Source organism: Periplaneta americana, chromosome 1, assembly GCF_040183065.1.
Source record: "Periplaneta americana isolate PAMFEO1 chromosome 1, P.americana_PAMFEO1_priV1, whole genome shotgun sequence".
Taxonomy (NCBI): domain Eukaryota; kingdom Metazoa; phylum Arthropoda; class Insecta; order Blattodea; family Blattidae; genus Periplaneta; species Periplaneta americana.
Window position 1 is genome coordinate 187,541,496 of NC_091117.1, and position 22,846 is coordinate 187,564,341.

General features: G+C 35.7%; 1 protein-coding gene across 3 annotated transcripts in view; it reads left to right on the forward strand.

Annotated features, from left to right (window-relative positions):
* LOC138705281 (collagen alpha-1(II) chain-like) overlaps nucleotides 1–22,846 on the forward strand; it is a 105,615-nt gene that overhangs the window by 32,983 nt on the left and 49,786 nt on the right. For all 3 annotated transcript variants that reach the window (XM_069834138.1, XM_069834130.1, XM_069834149.1), the window contains 3 exons: nucleotides 15,903–15,989; nucleotides 19,430–19,467; nucleotides 19,561–19,638. In XM_069834138.1, the coding sequence (XP_069690239.1) occupies nucleotides 15,903–15,989; nucleotides 19,430–19,467; nucleotides 19,561–19,638 (203 nt within the window). The remainder of the gene's footprint in view (nucleotides 1–15,902; nucleotides 15,990–19,429; nucleotides 19,468–19,560; nucleotides 19,639–22,846) is intronic.

Here is a 22,846-nt window from a genome sequence, read left to right on the forward strand (position 1 = left end):
CCGAAAGTTACCCAGCATTCGCTCATATTGGGTTGAGGGAAAACCCCGGAAAGAACCTCAACCAGGTAACTTGGCCCGACCGGGAATCGAACCCGGACCACCTGGTTTCGCTGCCAGACGCTCTAACAGTTACTTCACAGGTGTAGACAGTTGCCATTTTTAGTGGAGTGTGGCCTTAACATCGATCAACACTTTCAGCAAAATAATGGATCACGTATTAATATTATGTCAATTGTTTCAAATATACTGTACATAGTATAAATTACAATATACAGGTAAAATCACGTCTGCAGATTTGTATTAATAATTATTTTGTCATTGTGGAATAGTCTGATGACAACTTCATCATTTAACCCAATTTCAATCTCTATGCAACATACAGTCTATGAATATGCGGTATCATTCCTAAAGTGAGCAGATGCTAGGATACGACATTGTGTTAATACTAAGACAATTTAAGGAAATCGCTATTAAAATTGTTTTTCTGTGTTATTAATCACAAAGGAGCCTTAGAGTTAGTCTTGTTATGTCACGACAGCATGACCTTTCATGCTAATAGTATAGATTACATTCGTTAAATCCGTTTCGTATACATTGTGAATTAATAAAATTGAGACTTAGTTAAGGTTTATTAATACCAAATTACTCCATATGTAGTTAATTTACAAAAGAGTTTACTAAAAACAGTTACAGCTACAGATAGAGACAGAGGCAGAGACAGACAGACATAAAGATTAAGTTTAAGGAACCTGTTCACTTTGCAATATTGTATGTTGTTGATATTATTAAGTACTTGTAATTTCTTACGTGTCTATACTATAAAGAGTGTTTCGGAAATACTTTGACAAACCTTGGAAGCATGTTCCTCATACCAAAACAAGAAAAAAAGTTCATATGAACATATGTCCGAAAATCCTTAGTTTTTTAGTTATTAATGAAAGAACATAATGAAACATCTGTTAGACATTTTCAGCTTGGTAGCAAGTATTGCAACTTTAATCAATTTATAAACTCATAACAAACGTCCAAATGACAAATGACTGTAGTAAACAAGTTTCCTTGGCAACACATAGCCATCTAGAATACAATGGATGCATCAGCAGACTTGTATCGATAACATCATTCGATTATCTAACAAAATGAATATTATTATCGGTTACAAATTTAAGTTGTTGGATTGTACCTCGAAAGGCGTTGAACGTAAACTTTCATCGTTATGAGTTTCTGAATTGATTAAAGTTGCAACACTTGCTACCAAGCTGACAATATCTGACACATGTTTCATTATGTTCTTTCATTAATAACTAAAAAACTAAGGATTTTCGGACATATGTTTATGTGAACTTTTTTCTTGTTTTGGTGTGAAGAACATGCCCCCAATGTTTGTCAAAGTATTTATGAAACACCCTGTATAGTTAAATTATGACATGAACGCCTTTTCGTTTGACCAAAAATTACATTTCCTGTAATGGTATTTTTACAGAGAGTAGGGGAGAGTCGGGTAGTATCGGACAGCGGGTAGTATCGGACAGTGCGTTTCTTTCATCTACCACCATATGGTAGTATCTGAATGACATGGTTACGTTTCTCTATGCGACATCACAGAAACGTAACCATGTCAATCAGATACTATCATCGTGTGGTAGATGAAAGAAACTCACTGTCCGATATTACCCGATGTCCGATACTACCCGACACTCCCCTATGTATAAAAAATCCATAGTTTCTTTCCACATATATCGGTAATGCTTTGATATGACCCAACGGAGAATTTCTAAATTAATTACATTAGCCTGCTAATTTCAACTCCGTGTTTGTTGCCTGAAGTAAATCATGTGATTTTTATATAATGTCGATGTGCTGAATTCGAATTTTCAATCCGTTTACTTCTATCACGTCACGTTTGTTTGCAAAATCACTTTAAATGTATTGCATAATTACGTGAATTTCATCACAGACTTTTTCATTTCACTTTTTTATTTCAAATGCAAAAGCAATATTTAAAAGACACAACTTGCTGCAATTATGTGTATGGTTGTTCATATATATCACTAGAGTGTTTTTGCTTTGTTTTGTCTTGTTTACTTCACTATTGCATGTATAAATTAGCACAATGCATTACACAAAAAAATACACCACTTCTTCTTAGTTTTGTCTTCAGGTATTTCACGCTTTAACATCCAACAATAATGAGGATGCATACTGGTGCTCCATAGTCCCTGGTATCTCCTTTCGAACTCCTGCAGATCCTTGTGAAATCGTTCACCTTGCTCTTCACTCAAAAATCCTAGATTTTCGGGGAAATCATCTAGGTGAGAAAACAGAAAATGAATTTTGATACTCATGTTACAACCAAGTTCCTTGTGTGCTTCAAGCATGTTAGCCACAATGTTTCGGTAATTAGGTCCCTTGTTGTTACCAAGAAATTTTAAAACAAATTCATAGAAAGATATCCATGCTGCTTTCCCCTTTTCATCCACAGTGTTTTTAAATGCTGCATCAGACATCTGTTTTCTTTTGTCAGGACCATTAAATACATCTTCTTTTAATTTGCTTCAGATAGTAGTGGAAATTTCTCACATATGTACTTGAAACAGTCTCTTTCCTTATTTAAAGCCATGTTCTGCAGCACCCGACTGTGGTAGATAGTCAGTGTCATTCGTCACAATTTCCCTCACCTCTACATCAGACTCAGATGAAAACTATTCAAGATTTTATAGTCGCACAGTGATTGGTACATCAGGCCCATGGGGTACAGATAAAATGGCTGACTGAATAACTGGATACACGATTTGCTTTTTATTTTTAGAATCGTACCCCTTCACATCACACGAACAGAAGTAGCAGTCACTACTATGGTTCGACTGCTCTCTCCAAACCATAGGTACTCCAAAAGATTGCAACAGTCTTCTGCCGTTGATCCAATGATGAAGTTCTTCAATCCTTACTCTATTGTCGGACCATCGGATCTATGCCCCTTCAGCGCTGTCGTCGTTCTTGGAAAAGTTAACGCCTCTACTCACCCCATTCCACCCGTTTCTCTCCCACTACATCAAACAGCAGGCCAAGAACCTTGCCGAATAGGGATGTTGCCAAACTTCCGTCAAACAGTGTCATGTCTCTTGATTATTGCTTATAATACTGTAAGGTTAATTATTACTTATTCATAATTTAATTTAAGTAGGTCTAATGACGCTGATTAACTTATGCAAAATGCTATTACTTGCTTAATAATATTTCTTTCACCACTCCGTGCTACAGTATTCATGTTGAGTTGACAACACTGGACTGCAAGTGCAAATAAACTGTCCCGCAAGAAGGCCAAAATTGTGAGTATTGGGGGAGAGAAAGAGAGAGGGATAGAAAAGAGAGAAATAGGAATACAGGGAGAGAAATGAATTGCCGAGGCTGAAAAGGAATTAAGGTTCAGTTCGCATATCTTACGGGGGTACAGATCCGATGGTCGGACTATACATACTTTGTGTGGTGTCCAAGCTTTACTTTGATTTCCAAGTTCGATTTCAAAATGAGCTCGACATGACTTTTTCACAAAATCTGTAAAATTACGCCTCTGCTTAGGCAATGTGTACATTTCATTTAAGTTATATAATAAAAATGGTCTGGATTATTTATACATTCTCGATGCGACATGGTAAATACTTTCTTACTGAACTAAAAACTATCAACTTTCTACTACACAATAAAGCTTCAAAAACTGATTTCGTTTCGTTTCCAGATGAAACACAGACTATTGAAATATGAGAGGAACTAGACGAGTTGAGTTGAGTCTCTCACCAAGATATGGCTGACATTTCTATCTCCCGCAAATAAAAATAATGGCAAGGCTGCACGTTATTTCACCCTAACTTCCTTATACGCTTGCACCCTCTATCTGCTAAGAAACATCTGTTATCCTTGATTTTCAATATAAACATCTTAAAAATATGTTGAATACATTTGGTCTTCATATCTTAACATACTAAAACTACAGTTGTTAAAGTATTATAGTTCAAATAATAATGCTATAAATTGTCGTAATATATTATAAGAAAATTAAAATAACAAAAAAATGGTACGTGATAGGACATTTCTGGCTTCGAATTTGACTTCAGCATGCTAAAAATACCCTAAAAACATTCAAACTTTGGAGGCAGAAATTTCATCGCAGACTAGTGTTATTATCTTTCCTTCTACGCATGACGTTGGAATAGAATGGAATTTCGGGAGGGGGCAAACCCGCACCGACTGACTACACTAAGGTTCATTGCGTATCCAGTTTTCGAGCAAGCAACCACCTCGTCTCTAGGCCAGCTCTCTCCGTGCATCGCCAGCCGGCGTTCGGGGAATGCTATGGAATGATAACGAAATGGAGAAATGCTGGGGGAATTATGAAGATGCCTAATATGGAGAAACGGGACAACCCCGGAAAAAACGCAACTGCGATCATGTAAGCGACAAGTGTCACTATGAATTTTTCAATAAAAAAAATCCCAGGCCTAACGGGACTCGAACCCGGACGCCTGTGTGGCAGGCTGAAAGTCTGGCCATTCAACCACCGCAGGGATATGGAAGACGTTAATACGTATAATCTAGTACAGTTCACATGATTTAACTGATGAAGCAATACATTCTGTTACTGTTGCTTATGAAACGTTTCTGATTTTAACAATACGTTAAAAAATTAACAGCTTACGAAATATAGGCCTAAATGTAGTCAGACGAACACGCAATTGGTCTCGGTTGTGTTTAGTGCTGCAACGCAGTTCAATGTTCTGCGTTAAGTGAAGACGGGCCAAACGATCGCTCAGTTGTTTCTTTCTGGAGAGAGGAATGGAATGTCGGCTAGTAGGAACAAAACAACAAATTAACAGAAACTGCTGCTTGCAAGCAACAGTGGCACACAATTATTCCGTTTAATAACAGTTAATCAATGGTAGAATGTTAAGCATCTGGAAAAGTGATGGCAAGAAACAAACAGTAAATCAATCTGTTACAAATACAAACAAATAAAAAGCATAGGCCTCACGAATCTATAAAATCTCTAAATACCATTTCAATTATCGTGGCTACAGAATTCCATCTTTATCCTTAATTAACCGAATAGAGCGTTGTCCTTCCACAAGTTGTGAGCCACAACGGACATTTTGTTAAAATATCGGTAAGTCAGAGTGGTGTTTGTGATGGGTAAGAATAGGTTTTCCCAGAGCACTTCCGTTTCTTTTGTTATAATTTTACCAGTCCTCATTATCTCATCATCACGAGTGTCCGACCTTGCCTCCAGTACTCAGAATTCCATATCCGACCGGTCAGTTAAATTAAAACAGAACAGGCAGAATCAGTAGTAAGTTACAAATTAAAGCAGCGACCTGTATTTTTCTGTGAGGTGTCTGAATCCATCACCGTTAAAATATGATAGTTCCTCTGTTCCAAAATATGGTATAGAAAGATGTCATTAATTCTGTTCCAAAATATGGTAGGAAAGAAGTGGGTACAGTGAGACGGGGAGAACAGTGAGATGGTAAATTTTAGTGTTCAGATGTTGGTAACAGTAGAGTTGTATGTTGCATGAGTAAAGTGTCAATATTTTCATACTCGATTTAATTCTAGTTATAAAGGTGAGTGATGAAAAAATAATTCGTAATTTTTCACTCTAGAAGTAAAATTTTGGCTTGTGTTTAATGAAGGTTATATTGGATATACTAATGAAATAGAAACATTAATGTTTTGTTACCTAATACTATGGCATTTGAAGTTATGTTTGGCAAAGTTTCGTCTTTCTTGTTTTCATTTTTAAGTGACGGCACCATTTTTAAACGAACTATGCGTAAAGGGAATAGTGAGACATGCCATTGAAGGGTACACTGAGACGTCTCACTGTTTCCATGTATCAAAGATTTGCAAAAACAAATTGTAATTAGGCCTATATTACATTTACCGGTAACTAACAATAAAAATGAACATACTAGTAACCAATTTAGGAACTATAGCTTAAAATAATGGATACATTACATTTTAATGGTTTCTTAAATAAAAAGGTTATTCACAAAATTTAAGAAAATGTTAAAAAATAATAAAGATTTAAATTAAATTCTTATAATTATAAGCTTTGTTGTCACCAAAAATTCATTTCATTTTTTCGCAAAAGTTCCAGATGTTTCAATGGTTTCGAAGTTAGACATCAAAATGATTCTAAATAAGCCTATAGGACATGGCAAGATAAAGAGACAGCAAGCTTTCCTTTCTTTTGAAATAAATATAAATCATTTTAATGTCCGTTAATAGATACTGTGGTGTCTCACTGTACCCTCCTGAATGGGAACAGTGAGACATTTTCATTTTTTTGACAAACACGCATTGTATATTATGTCCTTTATCTATTAACATATTTGTTTATGTATTATTGTACTCCATGTTTTAATGTCTATTTCTATTGTACTTGATTTTAAAAATACTTGAATTATCACTTGCATACATAATGTTTTAATATTTTGTGCTCACTGTACCCACTACTCCCCTATACATTTAAAGTTCTCAGTAATATAATGTAACTTTAATACATCTTCTAGATATTTATTTGTTTAATAAATTAACATAAGAAAAACATACGTAAAAATAAGGTACAGTTCAGTGTGATGTCAAATTATAAAAGAAAAAACAGACATTGTTTTGAGAGAGACAAGTTAACATAAAAACTGCAAAAAAAAAAAAAATTACAACCCATTTTTATACGGTTGTTGTGCCTTAGATGTTCTATTCAACACAAGCAGGCCGAAGATCTCCCTTCCCTCAGCCATCACTTGCTCATTCATCGTCTCTGTATACTCGACTGGTAGTTCAGTGGTCAGATTTTCGACCAGGTGGTCCTAGTTCGAGTCCCGGTCTGACCTTGGATGTTTAGTTTGAAAATCTATTAGTGACGCTTATGGCGGACAATGTCGCAGTTTGGGTTTTTCTCGGGGTTGTCCCGTTACCCCATTTTAGGCATCAACAACACTCCCTTTGATATCCATTCCGTTCTTATTCCACAGCATTTCCCATAGCTTTCGTCGCTTATTCCTAAATTGCATGTAATGATCTTTGTATCAGTCTTGCGCGTACATTTGCCGTGTGAAAGACGCGGTTCGCCGCAGAGCACATGGTCCTCGACCGCCGATTACGCATCGATGCAGAGACGCGACCCTGAGCCATTCCATACTTTGTTATTTGTTTACATTTCTCATTGTCATACAAACTAATCGTGCGTTTTACTATAAAATTAAGTAAACCAGCATAACATACAGTGGATATTTAGGTTTAATAATAATTATTAAATTGCAACGAACAATTTTTAAGTGTAGGCCTACTGTACGAGTCACTCGTCTTAATATAAAGTGAGGTAAAACGTAGATATTGGGCTGTTATCAGCGTTGCCAACCCTGCGGCTTGACTGTGAAACTGCTTCCAAATTATCGAACTTTTCATTGGAGGATCGTATACTACATATGAAACTAGGCCTGTTAGGAATATTTTACCTAAACCGCCTTGACAGTGTTTCATTTAAACGATTTTTTAAGTTCTTATAAGGAAATAATCGCTAAAAATTAAATATGAGCGCATAAAATTATTTTTAAACAATTTGGGTCATTCCATACAAAATTTTAAGAATATGCCGGCGATGTGATTATTTTTTTTGGGCTTTTAATATAATAATGTTATTATGAAACTATGGCCGCCATATCATTAATAATTTAGTCATACGGATGACTGAAAAATGGGTGGCAATTACATGTTGTCCATCATTTAAAATATTCTAGACACCCTATATGAAGTGTCATCGAAACTAAACAGACGCCATTGTAAACCTGAATGGCCATATTTTAATACCTTAAAAACTAATCCGAATAATATCAAGGCATGCTCATAAAACACCTTATTGAAAAACAGAAATAGTTTTATATTCGAATGCAACAAATTAAATTCATGCGAATTTCATTTGTATTAAAGAAAATCTTATTCCTAATCCATCTCCCAAGTTTTATGACTTTATCTAAAAAATTATGTTAATAATTAAATTAATAAAATTGTTAATTTTTGTTCCGACGTTGAAAATTACTTGCTATGTGTGGTGGTCGCAGCGTTTGCGAGACTTCGTAACGGTGAGTAATCTCAAATGTCCGTCTCCCTGACCTTGATCGCGCAACATTCTATATGACGGAAGAGCCTACCTGCTGAGCTCCTTTGTTCCGGTGAGTTATTTTTATTAAAAACTGACATGATATTTAAGCCAACATTCTGAAATTGTCACAGTGGAATCAATACACCCTAAAGAATTAAACAAATTTTTTTTCGTCTGTAAAAATGAACTGCATTTTGTGTTCTGTATTTTTTTTAATTATTTTACGGAGGGTAACTATTTAAAAAATTATATATATATATATTTTTTTTTTCATTTTAAGGGCATTTATAAACTAGGCTCTCCTTTTTCGAATTGCATTGAAATCATTTTTCCATCTTCCTTTACATAGTAAGAAAACTTCAATGAATGAAACCGCGTTCTGTGTTAAACCAACATTTTAAATTCTGATTGCTGAAAAACTATGAAAGATATAAATATAGTATTGCTTGAAATTCATATTTAGAACATACAAAATAACCTACTACAATATTTTTAACTTTTGAAACATCATTGTTCAAAAACATACTTTTTTTTTGCAGATAATGACTCCTTTTTTTTCTGTTTACCTTATGACTATGCCAAGAAATGGAAGGCATAATCTTCCTAATCAGAAGGAACTGCAATAGAAGAACCAGCTAGCCCTTTCACAGTTCGTTTCATCACTGTACGTAAATTTGAGAGTAGTTTATCATAATTTTCTATACTCGTACAGCCTATTTTTTTCACGTCTTTTACATTCAAGTACACTGGATGTATATTTTTGGAAGTAGGACCTACTAGGACCGCTATCACTATCTCTTGATTCCACTGCCACTGTTTCATGTCAGAACTTATAACAATTACACCTGATTTCTTAACCCGTGCACTACCATAAAACACGAATGGCACAAGGTAGTAATGTTACAGATTGTTCCGTGTTCCTTTGTACGTATATCGAATGTATTTATTTTCTTTTTTTCGTTCCGGGGTTCCCAAAACATTATTACCAACTTATTACATGCTTAGGCTAGGTGACAGCAGTAATTATATTGAGACTATTGAGAAGATTGGAGAGACCATATCTCCAAGACGTTTAGAAATAAACGAAGGAAACATCTTTGTCCACATAATTTTTGAATAGCCACAAGTAATACTTGATTTCTTAACGCGTCATTATAGTAATGTTTAGTCTATGAAAATCAAGTTGTCGCCTAGACCTGGAGAAATAAGAGAGCATTGTTTATACAGGGATATCATTTTATTTTTACTAACATTTCTAATATTAACCTGGCTATACCTTTGGATTAACGGTTGAGAACCGGAAATAACGTTTGCTACCCCCTTTCACAACTGGAGTTCGATGATACTGGCGTAAAATACAAACAAATCACTTTACTAGGTACAGGGGGGAAGAAAAGTAGTTCATCCATTTACGTAAACTAGGATATATCGCGATTTTGAGTTTGATAATTTTCATTAGGTTTTTGTTTAATAAAAATACAGTACTGTATTAACAATAAGTGTTTTTACTCACGAACTGAGCTATCCATGCGGACGTATTCATTATGCAGTGTATATTATACTGTATACAGCACATTAGCGTACAATTTAGAGAATGAAGTTACATTGAAAAATAATCATAATGTGGATATTTAAACACATATTTGAAAATGGTGGCCGTTCATTTCGATACAGGCTTCAGTTCTTTAGTGTATATTATTGCACTATAGACTATTGTACCTCATTCCAATTGCCAGTTTCGTCCTTCGTACTAGTAACTCAATTTGAAATAATTCTGTACCTACTCTATAAAAGACTACCTTACGTACTGTAAATTTAATATTCATTTCTGGCCGATCCGAAAAGATAAAATTACTCAGACATGCTATCTACTGTCCGTCCAAGTGGTTTTGTTGCAGGGTGGTAGAAAGGGGGGAAATCACGTGACAGTTAATTACTTAACGAGGTCCTTTTATTTAAGTTATTTTAAACAGTTGTATAATATTACGTAGACGTCCAATTTCTAACAGAAATTAATGTTTTCAGAAAAGAGCTAAGACAGTCAGCCACTAGCCTTTACAGAGGGGCGAGCAGAAGCGCGGGGAGGGGTGGGAAACCGGGATGCGACGTAGGCAAACGGACGACAGTACCTGTGCAAAAATATGATTCAATATTGAAAGCTCTTTCATCACTGGAAAACGCGAACATATTTATGGAACGTTCTGTACTCACTAACTCAGTATACGCGGCCTTAGTTCTGCGTGGAGAACGATTGGAAATTTACTAGTAGAGGGGGTGGAAGTGAAGTACATTCAGAAACTCAGCGAACAATAAAAATTGAAGTATAAATAAAATGATGTACCTGTAGAAATCGCCAATGGACTGTACAGCACTTTTAGCGCAGAAGTGCTACACGCAGAAACTACTTTGAATGCATAAATGAAATATAATACTGCAGAAATATATGGGCCTATAAAATTGAAAATGTAAATTGTAACAAACTTTAAAAATCCCCTCTTTTTGACAAGTTAATTCCTGTTTGCTAATAGGATCGTAGAATTTGCGGAATATCCGTGGGTTGGATCGTACGATTGCACATGATACCAAATTATCGTACATGTACGATTCAGAACGTACGGTTGACAACACTGGCTGTTGTGTACATTATTCTATCAAGTTGTATGCAACTGATCCCAAGAGACAATTGAAGTGTTGAGAATTATTGTAAGCTGCACAGAGGTCAATCAAATTAACATCAAGTCAGTTGTAGATGTTTTTGCTCTGTGAAATGTTTTAATGCCAACTTGATTACAAAACAAGACAGTTAGTTGTTATTAACATCATAATCATTACAATAATATTTAAGCTACGTCCTTGAACTCTTTGAAACATGCTGTGACCAAAAGGGTGATCGGTAGACAACAATGACGCTCTATTCCTTGTGCTACGCAGTATTTTTCCGTTAGAGATTAAAAATAATAAAACAAACTTGCAACTGTAGTAGAAGATGCATTCATAAAGGTCGTACGTCAGAATAATATTGTACAATAAAGGAAATCTAAAGCTTTCGCCTCTTAACCCTTAAGCAGTCGCGACTGACTTTGCAACATTGAGTCGAGCGAGGATGTTGTTGACATCACAAATATAAAGGATTCTTACGGGCTATTCTTTTTAGTGAAACAATAAAATATCGCTCTTGTTTATACAGGGACATCATTTTATCTTTACTTCAATTTTTATTGTACCTGAGTTTTTGAATGTACTTCACTCCCACCCCTTCTGCTAATGAAGTTCCAACTGTCCTCCACACAGAGGCCGCATATAGTAAACAGCACTGAGTTAGTACGTTCCAGAAATATGTTCGCGTTTTCCAGTGACGAAAGAGCTTTCAATATTGAATCATATTTTCGCACAGGTACTGTCCGTTTGCCTACGTCGCATCCCGATTTCCCACACCTGCTTCTGCTCGCCCCTCTGTAAAAGCTGGGCTGTCTTAGCTCTTTTCTGAAAACATTAATTTCTGTTAGGAATTGTACGTTTACGTAATATTATACAAATGTTTAAAATAGCTTAAATAAAAGGGCCTCGTTAAGTAAGTAACTGTCACGTGATTTTCCCCCCTTTCTACGATCCTGGGACATAACCACTTGGACGGACAGTAGACAGCATGTCTGAGTAATTTTATCTGTGCGGGTCGGGCAGAAGTGAAGATTGAATTTACAGTACGTAAGGTACTCTTTTATAGAGTAGGTACAAAATTATTTCAACATGAGTTACTAGTACGAAGAACGAAACTGGTAATTGGAATTAGATGTAATAGTCTATAGTGCGATATTATGCAAAAAAGAACTGAAGCCTGTATCGAAATGAACGGCCACCATTTTAAAAAATGTGTTTAAATATTAATTTTATGATTATTTTTCAATTTAACTTCTTTCTGTATATTGTACGCTAATGTGCTGTAGACAGTACAATATACACTACATAATGAATACGTTCGCATGGATAACTCAGTTCGTGTTAATTTTGTACTGTATTTTGATTAAACAAAAACCTAATGAAAATTATGGAACTCAAATTCGCCATATTTCCTAGTTTACGTAAACGGATGAACTACTTTTCTTCCCTCCTATACCTAGTAAAGTGATTAGTTTGTGTTTTACGCCAGTATCATCGAACTACAATCGTGGAAGGGGGTAGCAAACTGTTTCCGGTTCTCTAAAGGTACAGCCAGGTTAATATTAAAAATGTTAGTAAAATAAAATGATGTCTCTGTACAATTATATATAAAATATTTTATGCTCGACCATGCCGAAATGTAGTAATTATACACCTGGTAGCAGACCTTTAATGCATGTCATTAAAGTACACGTACTCATTAAAGGTCAGGTCTTTCAGCCACTGACGACTCGGGTTACAACTGTTCAGCCAATGACAGGTCAGCTTTCTACCGATATAAAACCGCAAGTATCGATTATTTTCGGATATGCAATCGAAAGAGAATTAGCGAAAAGTCACGGAGGCTGGAAATCCAATTCTGTCGCAGAAGGTTATGTTCTGTTACTATAATAATTAGCGTTAATTGTAAATAGTATTCAAATAAATTCAATTTGTCATCTCGTTTTTCAATGTCTAATTTAATTCCAATATTATCTCTGTAGGTTCTTATGGCCTAGCAAGGTCAATGTGGACATCTGTTCCTCGGAAAAAATCAATACTTTCGCGTCTGCGCACATCTCACAACATACGGGACATTGCTCAGAAATTAATAATATCAAGTTAGAAATATGGTCGAGCATAAAAAGTCGTATGAAACTCGTCTATAATGGTAATTAAGAAGCTCGTATGAAAATTATGAAACTCGCTTGCGCTCGTTTCATAAATATCCATACTCACTTCTTAATTACCTTCATTATAGGCTCGTTGCATAATTTACTATTATTACTTATCACAATGTTGTAATTACTGTACAGTAATGACAATATTTCAGTATTGGTTCACATGTAATATTCAAACGTCTATTCACTCCTAATCATAATTTACTTTTTATCTTACGTTCCAGACCACTTCCTTGATTTTTTCTGTGAGAAAAATCACTACGTAACATCCATTGTTATCATTTGTTTCACAAGTATAGTCAATTTAGTCACTGTCACTATTTACAATAGGAGCGCGGGGTGTTGACCGTTATTATCTCGAGTTTGCGAATTCCGATATCAAACATGTTTATGGTTATTGTTATCTTATCAATTCTAAGAAAGGTACTGAAAGTTTCAAAAGTACAGGCTTGTTCAAAATGTAGTTAACAGCTCCGTGTTTGTGAGTAGAGTGTTGACAACACTCCGCGCGACAGCTTAATGGTTATAGGTCTCGCAAGCAGGGATTACCGACGACAGGAATGCAAACGAAACAATTCGATAAGGAAGAGCGGGCTACAGGAAAGGTCACGAGATTACTTTAATGATAATCAAGAGTACAGTCGGAAGTGAAACGACATCGATAGAATCAATCTTGCATTGTAATAGTTACATTACTGTTTTAGTTTCAGTTCCACTGCATGTGAATACGTGTCTTGTTCCAAGTGCGTTTATTTTATTATGTAGTGATGGAGCGTTCCCCTCGCAGAGTACCATTATTTTATTCGTAAACATAATGTTGCGCGTTTAATTCGCTTCGAATTTTTCTCTTGCTACGTTCTTCATTTCCACAGGCGATGTTCCCATCTGTTCATCTTCTTGGAAGAGGCAGTACTTCCATCGGCCCGCACTTCTCGCTCCCTCGGCGTGACTACATACACACGTCAAAACAGAGAGTAACGCCACCACTGTTTATCGGTAATCGTTCCTTGCGCGAGCTATAACTTGACATACAGATAAAGTATATGTATAGATTATCTGACATTCGTCTTACGGTTGGGGAATATCTCGGAAAAAAACCAACCAGGTAATCAGTCCAAGAGGGAGTCGAACTAGCGCCCGAGCGCAACTCCGGATCGGCAGGCAAACGCGCTACCACATGAGTTACGCCGGTAGCTGAATTTTTGTTAAAGTGGATTAAAAGACGCTCTTGTGTATAAGTGCATGTTCATAAGCTTAACACAAATACAGTATGTGGCTGCTTGTAGATACGCATTTTATCTTCTTTTATCTTCATTTATGAAGTCTGTTTGCATGTTTTCTCTGACTTGCAGAATTCTTCTTTAACAGTAATTGTGCGTCTGGAATATTTCACAAAATATTTGACAAGTAACCGAAATGTAAATTAGTGCATGCTATTTTCAATAAATAATGGTTTATTTTAGTACTGGTGAATCTTATATTCATTAATATCAGTCTTTGTGGGGCCACAATTCGCAGATTGAGGAACTGTAGTATTGGGCAATAATTACCTGCATGAGCCGCCAGAGCGCACCGTGGCAGTGAACTGCTTTTGCAGCGTAACTACAAACAACTTGTAACTGCTGCGACTGGCTCCGTCTGTCGTTCTCTCTTTCAAGGTTTTTTTTAGCACTTTGTGAGCATGAGTTGCCTGTCCATGCTCATAAAGAACTTAAGCCTAAGGTTCGATTTCCGAGGACTATTATCGATGACACTGGCAACAGATTATCAAATAGAAGCTCATCCATGCCATTGCAGAAGTTGTGGTTTAGGTTACATCTTTTTTCTGGCCTTTCCTTTTTTCAAAATTATTTAATTCCCTTCCACGGCACGGAAGCCAACATTACTCATCTATCAGTCCCGAGATCTAATGACAGTACTCCCGACCACATGTCCTTTTAGATCAGGCCTGCACAAACAGCGCTCAACGAGCGCGCGCGCTCCTTCGGAGCGGGAGAGCGGTGTTTACCGCTCGCCGACACTGAGAGGAAGATACTTCTGAATGAATAGACTTGCTATAGGTAGAGGAGAGGGAAACGACCACTCAGTTATTTAGTGGAGTGCAGTGTGTAGGCCTATTCTCAGTAACTGTTTCACGTTGCTTACCTACTGCTACAGTACAGTATAGAGGAATCTAAAAGACCTAACATAACATTTAACATTTAACGATTTACAGCTCGAACTTATTGATCTTCAATGTAACCTAAGAGCTAAAGATCGTTTGAATAATACTACTAGCCTGGTTGAGTTTTACAAGGCTAAACATTAGCAATAATATCCACGACTACACAGGCTGGCTGTGAAAATGATTGCTATGTTTGGCTCAACATTCATATTTGTGAGCAACTATTTTCTATTATCAACTTTAATAAAGGCAGACATCGAACATCTGCAACTGATGTTTCATTACGATCAGTAGGCTACTGTTCCTTCCAGCTGCCAACAGAATAAAACCCCGTTTTCATGTACTGATAAATAAAAATATAACAAAATCATGTTGTACATTTAAGTAGCTATAGAATTTCTATTACTTCTGTAAAATAAATACTTATTTATTAATTAATAATAGTCCAAGATAATTTTGCAAACACTGAACGGGAATTCATTTCATAAGCACTCGTAATAGTACTTCCTTTTGTGTACATTTTGTACGAGATCACCCCTTCTTCCAGTCCACCCTTATACAGAGCGCAGCTAATATATGCATTCCGCTCATGAGCTGTGAGCCGACTCGGAGAGCGCAGACCTTGTGCAGGCCTGTTTTAGATTTTACCCCTCTCAACTCTTGCTGTCGGCATTTCAATGCAAACACAGATCATTTGTTAAAAAGTCGCATTCTAATTTTATTGTCATGCTTAATTTAAGAAGTCGGCTATTTCTTTTCGTAACAGGTACAGAATGCGACAGCGTGGTATGCAGAGAACTGGACTGTGTTCACACATACATTCCACTAGGGCAGTGTTGTGCCGTATGCTTAGGTAAGTAGAATAATATTCCTGCATGTACACCCTTCGACACGGAAAATGGTCGCTCTCCTGTAGTGTGAATTTGTCTAACAGGGGAAAGCTTTGGATCTCCCGACGAGAATCGTCACGAAACTTTTCATCCTGTATATGTGCCGGTTTCTCTAACATTGACTGTGGTAATAAATTGTCATAATGCCTTGCGAACAAAGTTTCGCTATTCACCACGCGGTATTATTGCTATCAGGGCTGGGCAAAATACTGATATCCAAGTATTTCAAATACAAATACAAAATACTTCAAATAATTGTATTTGAAATACAAATACAAAATACTTTAAAAAAATTAACCAAAATACATTTGTATTTCAAAAACTCAAAATACATTTGTATTTCAAATACTCGATAAAATATATAGGCCTAAAGAAATAAGAATATTACTGAAAATCTAAAATATTATATTAACATTAAAAGTATTTTTACCTCGAAGTTTTATATAAACACTGTAACTGAACTTCTTCCTTTTCACAGTCAGCAATGAAATTATGCTACATATACTGCTCCCTTTGAAAACAACCAGTTCCTCAAATGTTCATAAGATAATGATCCCCTTGCTTGTGAATGAATAAATCCTGCAATACAGAAGAGTCTTTCTACAGGCGGAGAGGAACACAAACTTGTATTATATTTATAAAAGCTTTTTTCACTGTTCGGTAATTCTCTAGAGTGCACAGGGTTGTCCCTTTGCCATTGAAGAATTGTATGAGCTCATACTCCACAGTAGACAAATTCTTTTCTTTTTGCTTTTCAAAGTCTGTTTTACTTGAGTTCAAAACATAAAAATTGTTTTCATCGTCTTCATCGTCTGAACTGACCAAAGATGTAGCAGACAGCTGTTCAGCTGATTTCACACACATATTCTGTATCCTCTTATCACTTAGCAAGGAAATTTGAATGAATATTTCAAGACATCTGATATAATTTCTGAGTATTTGGGTCTCCTAGACGCATTCCATAATGCTAAACATTTAGCAAGTGTTGGGTGATGGATCCTTGATGCTGTTGGAGATTTCTTTATGGCATTAAGGAAATCAGTTGTGGCAAGAAAACTAAGACAAAAGTTCATTCTTCAAATCGAAATCCTAAACTTGAAGAACAAGAAGAAGAAAAAAGTATTTTGAGTATTTGAAATACAAAATACATCAATTTTATGTATTTAAATACAAAATACTTTCGAAAATCCTTACAAATTACAAAATACAAGACACAAATGTATTTAAAATACGTATTTGAAATACATGTATTTCAATTACTGCCCAGCCCTGATTGCTATGGTACATTCAATGGTGTTACAATATGAACCGAAACACTTGAGACTGAGTGTTTATTTCATTGATGAGCCATGAAATAATAATAAAAAACTGCTTCATAGCGGTATAGAAAATGTCGTTCGTCCTTCACAATATTGGGATATTGCAGCTCACACAATGATCTGTGACAAATAGAACCCGGATGTTTGGCTAAATGCCTTTTTTTACTGGGTGGAATAAATAATTATTTTCATAGAGATATAAATGTGATTTTGGATAAATAAAAGTGATAGGGTCAATTTTTATTTGGTCTATTTTGCCTTTTTAAGGTGTTTCTTACTAATACAAAAATACATGCATTTTTTGTCATTTTAAAGCAGTATTTCTTGTTTATTTGCAATTTTCTAATTAATTGTAATGTAATTGTGTGACATTTAAATATATCAAATAATGACTCACATTACTAACAATAGTAAATAAAAGTAATTTATTTCGGTGCTTAATCTGCTAATAATCGAGCTTTAATCGTATCGGTGTAATATGAATAATGATCGACAATCCACAGTTACAAATATAACATTGAATAATTTCGAGGGAAAAATTGTTCCGGAGCCGGGTATCGAACTCGGGACCTTTGGTTTAACGTACCAACGCTCTACCACTGAGCTACTCGGGAACTCTAACCGACACCGGTCCAATTTTTCCCTCTATATCCACAGACCTCAAAGTGGGCTGACAACCGTCAAGCAACCAACTTCGAGTGCACACTAACTCCGTGTGACTTAAATTGTGGTTTTCTGTTAACGAACAGTGACGTGTATTATGCAAATCAAGATTTCAGGTATAACTCCCTGTAAAGTTGATTTGAATAATTTTTAGGGAAAAATTGTTCCGGAGCCGGGTATCGAACCCGGGACCTTTGGTTTAACGTACTAACGCTCTACCACTGAGCTACTCGGGAACTCTAACCGACACCGATCCAATTTTTCCCTCTATATCCACAGACCTCAAAGTGGGCTGAAACCGTCAAGCAACCAACTTCGAGTGCACACTAACTCCGTGTGACTTAAATTGTGGTTTTCTGTTAACGAACAGTGACGTGTATTATGCAAATCAAGATTTCAGGTATAACTCCCTGTAAAGTTGATTTGAATAATTTCGAGGGTTCGAACCCGGCTCCGGAACAATTTTTCCCTCGAAATTATTCAAATCAACTTTACAGGGAGTTATACCTGAAATCTTGATTTGCGAAATATAATATTGTTATGTTTTCACGATACCAACAATCAGGTCTATAATTGAGGCTTTCAGAAGTCAACATGATTAACTCCTTTTCTAAAGATTTTGAGATATTCAAGGTTAAAGTTAAATACACATAATTAATTCTGTGATGTAGTCAAGAAGAATACTGCATTCTGTGGCTTTATACTGAACTATGGAGTTAATCACATTGACCACTGAAAATATGGTCAATTTAATACATTGTCAACTTAGAAACTCTGAAATAACCAAAAGTGGAGTTAATCATGTTGACTTCTGAATGCCTCAATTTTAAATTTAGCCCGTTCTCATAGAAGTTGTCACGTAGCATTTTGAATTGTTTGCTTTCATATTTTCAAATCTTATTGTTACAATTTTGTGTTTATTATTGTAGGAGAAAGACATTTGAGTGAGAAACAGTCAGTTATTGTTGAGTGAGAGAAAGTATAAGATCGGTTAGCTGGAATGCCTAAATTCAGTAAATCATTGAAAAGCAAACTTCATGCTTACGTTAGTGAATTTGGGGCCCATGTGTTTTCAACCGATGAAAGATTTTGTTATGTAAGGTTTGTGAAAAGACAGTTAATCACGAAAAAATTATTTTATAAGTCAACATGTGTCACCTACGATGTAAAAATGTGAGTTACGTTGATATAATTTAAATTTATTGCTAAAATATATTATGCCTTTTTAAAATTTCTAATGCCTTTTTCAAAATTTATTGTGCTTTTTTTAACATTTTTATTGCCTTTTCTGCCTGCCTATTTTAACTGTTATAAATGACTAAACATCCGGGCTCTAGTGATAAACAGACATAAAACTGAATCTGGCTATACGTACTTGCTGCAGGGGGAAAAGAACTTAATCCATTTGTTTTCTTTTTCAGAAGAGGAACCCGAGCCAAATTCACACAACTCGTTTCCTGTAAGTCACGCATAGAGCTATTGAATAATTGTTAATAGGGTACTGAAATCTTGAAGTCTACATACTCACAAGATGGCTGTGTAATTGTTGCAGTTAAGACCAAACCCAGGACCAGGATCTGGACCGGAAGAAGTCACTAATACAGAAACAATCGGCCTGCCCGGTCCAAGGGTAAGGAAAACAAAACTGAAATTGTAAATCTTCACGGCACTAGTGCCGGATTTAGGCCTAGGCAACCTAGGCAGTTGCCTAGGACGGCAATTTCCAGGGGGGGAGGTCGACATTTTCTCTCTCTCTTCTTTTTTTAATTTTCATTTTCATTTTACAGTGATATTTGTTTTTAAAGCACTTGTTGGTAAATCCTTTCTGAAGTTTGTTTTTGAACACCTCATGCAAGTCGGATATTGTTTTGTTATCGCATTGTCGCGGTCGCGGCGAGAGTAAAAGGAAAGTGTGCAGCTGCATAATTATATTGCAATGCCGGTATCACGTTATTGTACTATGTAAAGTAGCCACGTTCAATTAGTAGGCTAACGGTGTCAAAGAGGACGGAAGCTTTGTAGTTTCAGTAATTTTAATTATGTCGCGCTTTCCATTGTCGTCAAGTCTTTTGAAGGCCGCTCCAATACTCCACGCGGAGTGTATGGACGGAAGCTTTGTAGTTTCAATAATTTTAATTATGTCGCGCTGTCCATTGTCGTCAAGTCTTTTGAAGGCCGCTCCAATACTCCACGCGGAGTGTATGGACGGAAGCTTTGTAGTTTCAATAATTTTAATTATGTCGCGCTGTCCATTGTCGTCAAGTCTTTTGAAGGCCGCTCTAATACTTCACGCGGAGTGTATATATAAACCAGAGTTGCAAATTTTAGCAGTGTGTCTTGTTCCATGTTATATTAATATATAGCAGCAACAAACAAGACGTGACAACGTCGCATTTTCATTTTATTATCGGTGCATGCAATAAAGACCTACAAATCTTAAAAGGAATGCTGCTACCTAATAATTAAACGAGGCTACTATAATTATATTGCAATGCCGGTATCACGTTATTGTATTATGTAACTGATTGTATAAACAAGATTGCATTCTTGAAAATCAAATTGGATGCGTGTCTATTATTTATCGCTATGATTAGTAACCACAACTCTCAGTTATATTTCCAGTGTAATATATCGTCAACAATACTATTTAAGGGGACACTTCTGTAAGTTTTAAAACTTTTACAATTTTCATCTAAAATTTATGAATTTTAAATTACATAAACATACCTACAATACTATCATCTGTACAAAATTTTGGGTGAAACGAGCGTTGAGCGGATTCCGCCGATTTTGGAATAGGCACCGACGTACTTGAACTGCCAACATAGAAAACAAAAAATCATACTCAATCGCTTTCACCTTCATCTTGACGGGATAATAAAAGCCTAAACTAACCTAACCTAACCTAACCTAACCTAACCTAACCTAAGTGCGTCGGTGTCTATTCCAAAATCGGCGGAATCCGCTCAACGCTCGTTTAACCAAATTTTGTGCCATTAGGGCTAATAATTTTGAAATGATATTTTTAAATGTATTTTATATTGACGTCACTAAAAAGGCTCCTTGCATCACAATGTCCACAATTTTTAATTCATATTAGCTCAAAAGCTTGAAAATAGTCATGGGAATATAAATTAATTAGCTTTTTGAGCTCGGTCTAAATAGGGAGCCACAATAAATACAATTTTTAAATCGCTTTTCTTAATTTTTCACCATTATTTCACCATAGTGTCCCCTTAATCACTTTCCAGCATGAGCACTATATAATTCGATATGAAATTCCGCAAAGAGTTGGAGTTTATTTTTCAATTTACGTACTTTATACTTCCTATCGAAATAATAAATACTCGTAATAATTATACCACCAACAAAACCAATAATTAAAAATAAACTACAGCCTTCCATTTACAAATCAATTTTGTTTCAACAATGAATAAGTTAGAATGTTTCCTTGCATCGAGTCTGATGTGTTTCGTCAGAATCGACTTCATGACATCATCAATGCTTTCTCGTGAAGAAAGTGCGAAGAAAATCTTTATAATTCACAAATTAAAAGCATGTATTTTGATTCCAGTAACTCATTGTTTTCTTAATTGTAATATTTAATTTAAAACTAATTTACACTAAACATGACCTGTATAATGGGAACTCATAAACTTTTTGTGGGAGTTGGGGAGCGGCAAATTTTAGCACTGCCTAGGGGCGGCATTATACCTAAATCCGGCCCTGCGCGGCACATGAACTTCCTTTACATTTACAAACGTACGGGCTATTCCATCTCAAATCGACCGAAATATAGAGAAAATTGACCTTGCAATTTTTAAATACAACGAAACTTTTTCTGTCCGTAGACAACTGTCATACAGTGCTTTGTGCAAAGTCTGAGGCATCAGAACTTCATAGTGTTTAAATTAAAAATATTTAAATTTATCGTATTTTCATAAAATTAGGCACTTTAAACTGCTGTGGCTCCGAAACCCTTTCACTCAATGATCAAAATCATGGTTTATTTTGATGCTGATAAATTAAAGTTTATATTGACATGTAAACAGTTTTTCTTACTTTTTATGGAAATGGAGAAATTTAGATTTTTCTTCATTAAAAAATATTTTTAAAATATATAGTTAGATTCCGCATTGAAAGTACAAATAAACACATTTTTTACTGGTGCACCGTTGATAAGAAAGTATTGAAAATATCAAATAAAGAAAATAAATAGTACGCGCGTGAACTAACCAGCTGACTGTGAGGCGGGAGCTAGCCGAGGAAAGCAAGGCCAGGAGACATAAACACGTTATGTTTCGTCTAGTAGCGCATAGCTGGGCTAGCTTTATCACAAGTTTTCATAAACACAGGAGTAAAATGACAGCCAACGCTCGCTTATCTTCAGCTCTCGGCCAGTGCGTGCGGTATATACTGCGCCGCTCAAGTCTAGGCGTGTGAAAATAATTTATTTAATACCCTCGAAACTTATTGCCGAGCCACTAAGCAAACAATGCCGAATCCCTCTTAATAATTCAAGGTTTTTTCCTCAATATTTTTTACATTTTTACAAATAGGCAAAAAAACCTAAAAATAAGTAAAATCAGATTATCTGTCTCTCTGTATACAATAAAAATAAGTATTACTTCTTATCATAACCTACCAAATGTCAGCTTCAAAATGAGCTCCCGTTCAATGTTCTGCAGTAAATGGTTCCAGAGTTCTGAGCGCTGAAAGAGGCTTGTTGGTATAAAATACGGTAAATTTGTCGCTCAAGAGTACGAAAACTGTTTGACTTTCGATAGTATATTTTTGAAAATGCACCCTCCTCAGCACCTTGTATAAATAGGGAAAAA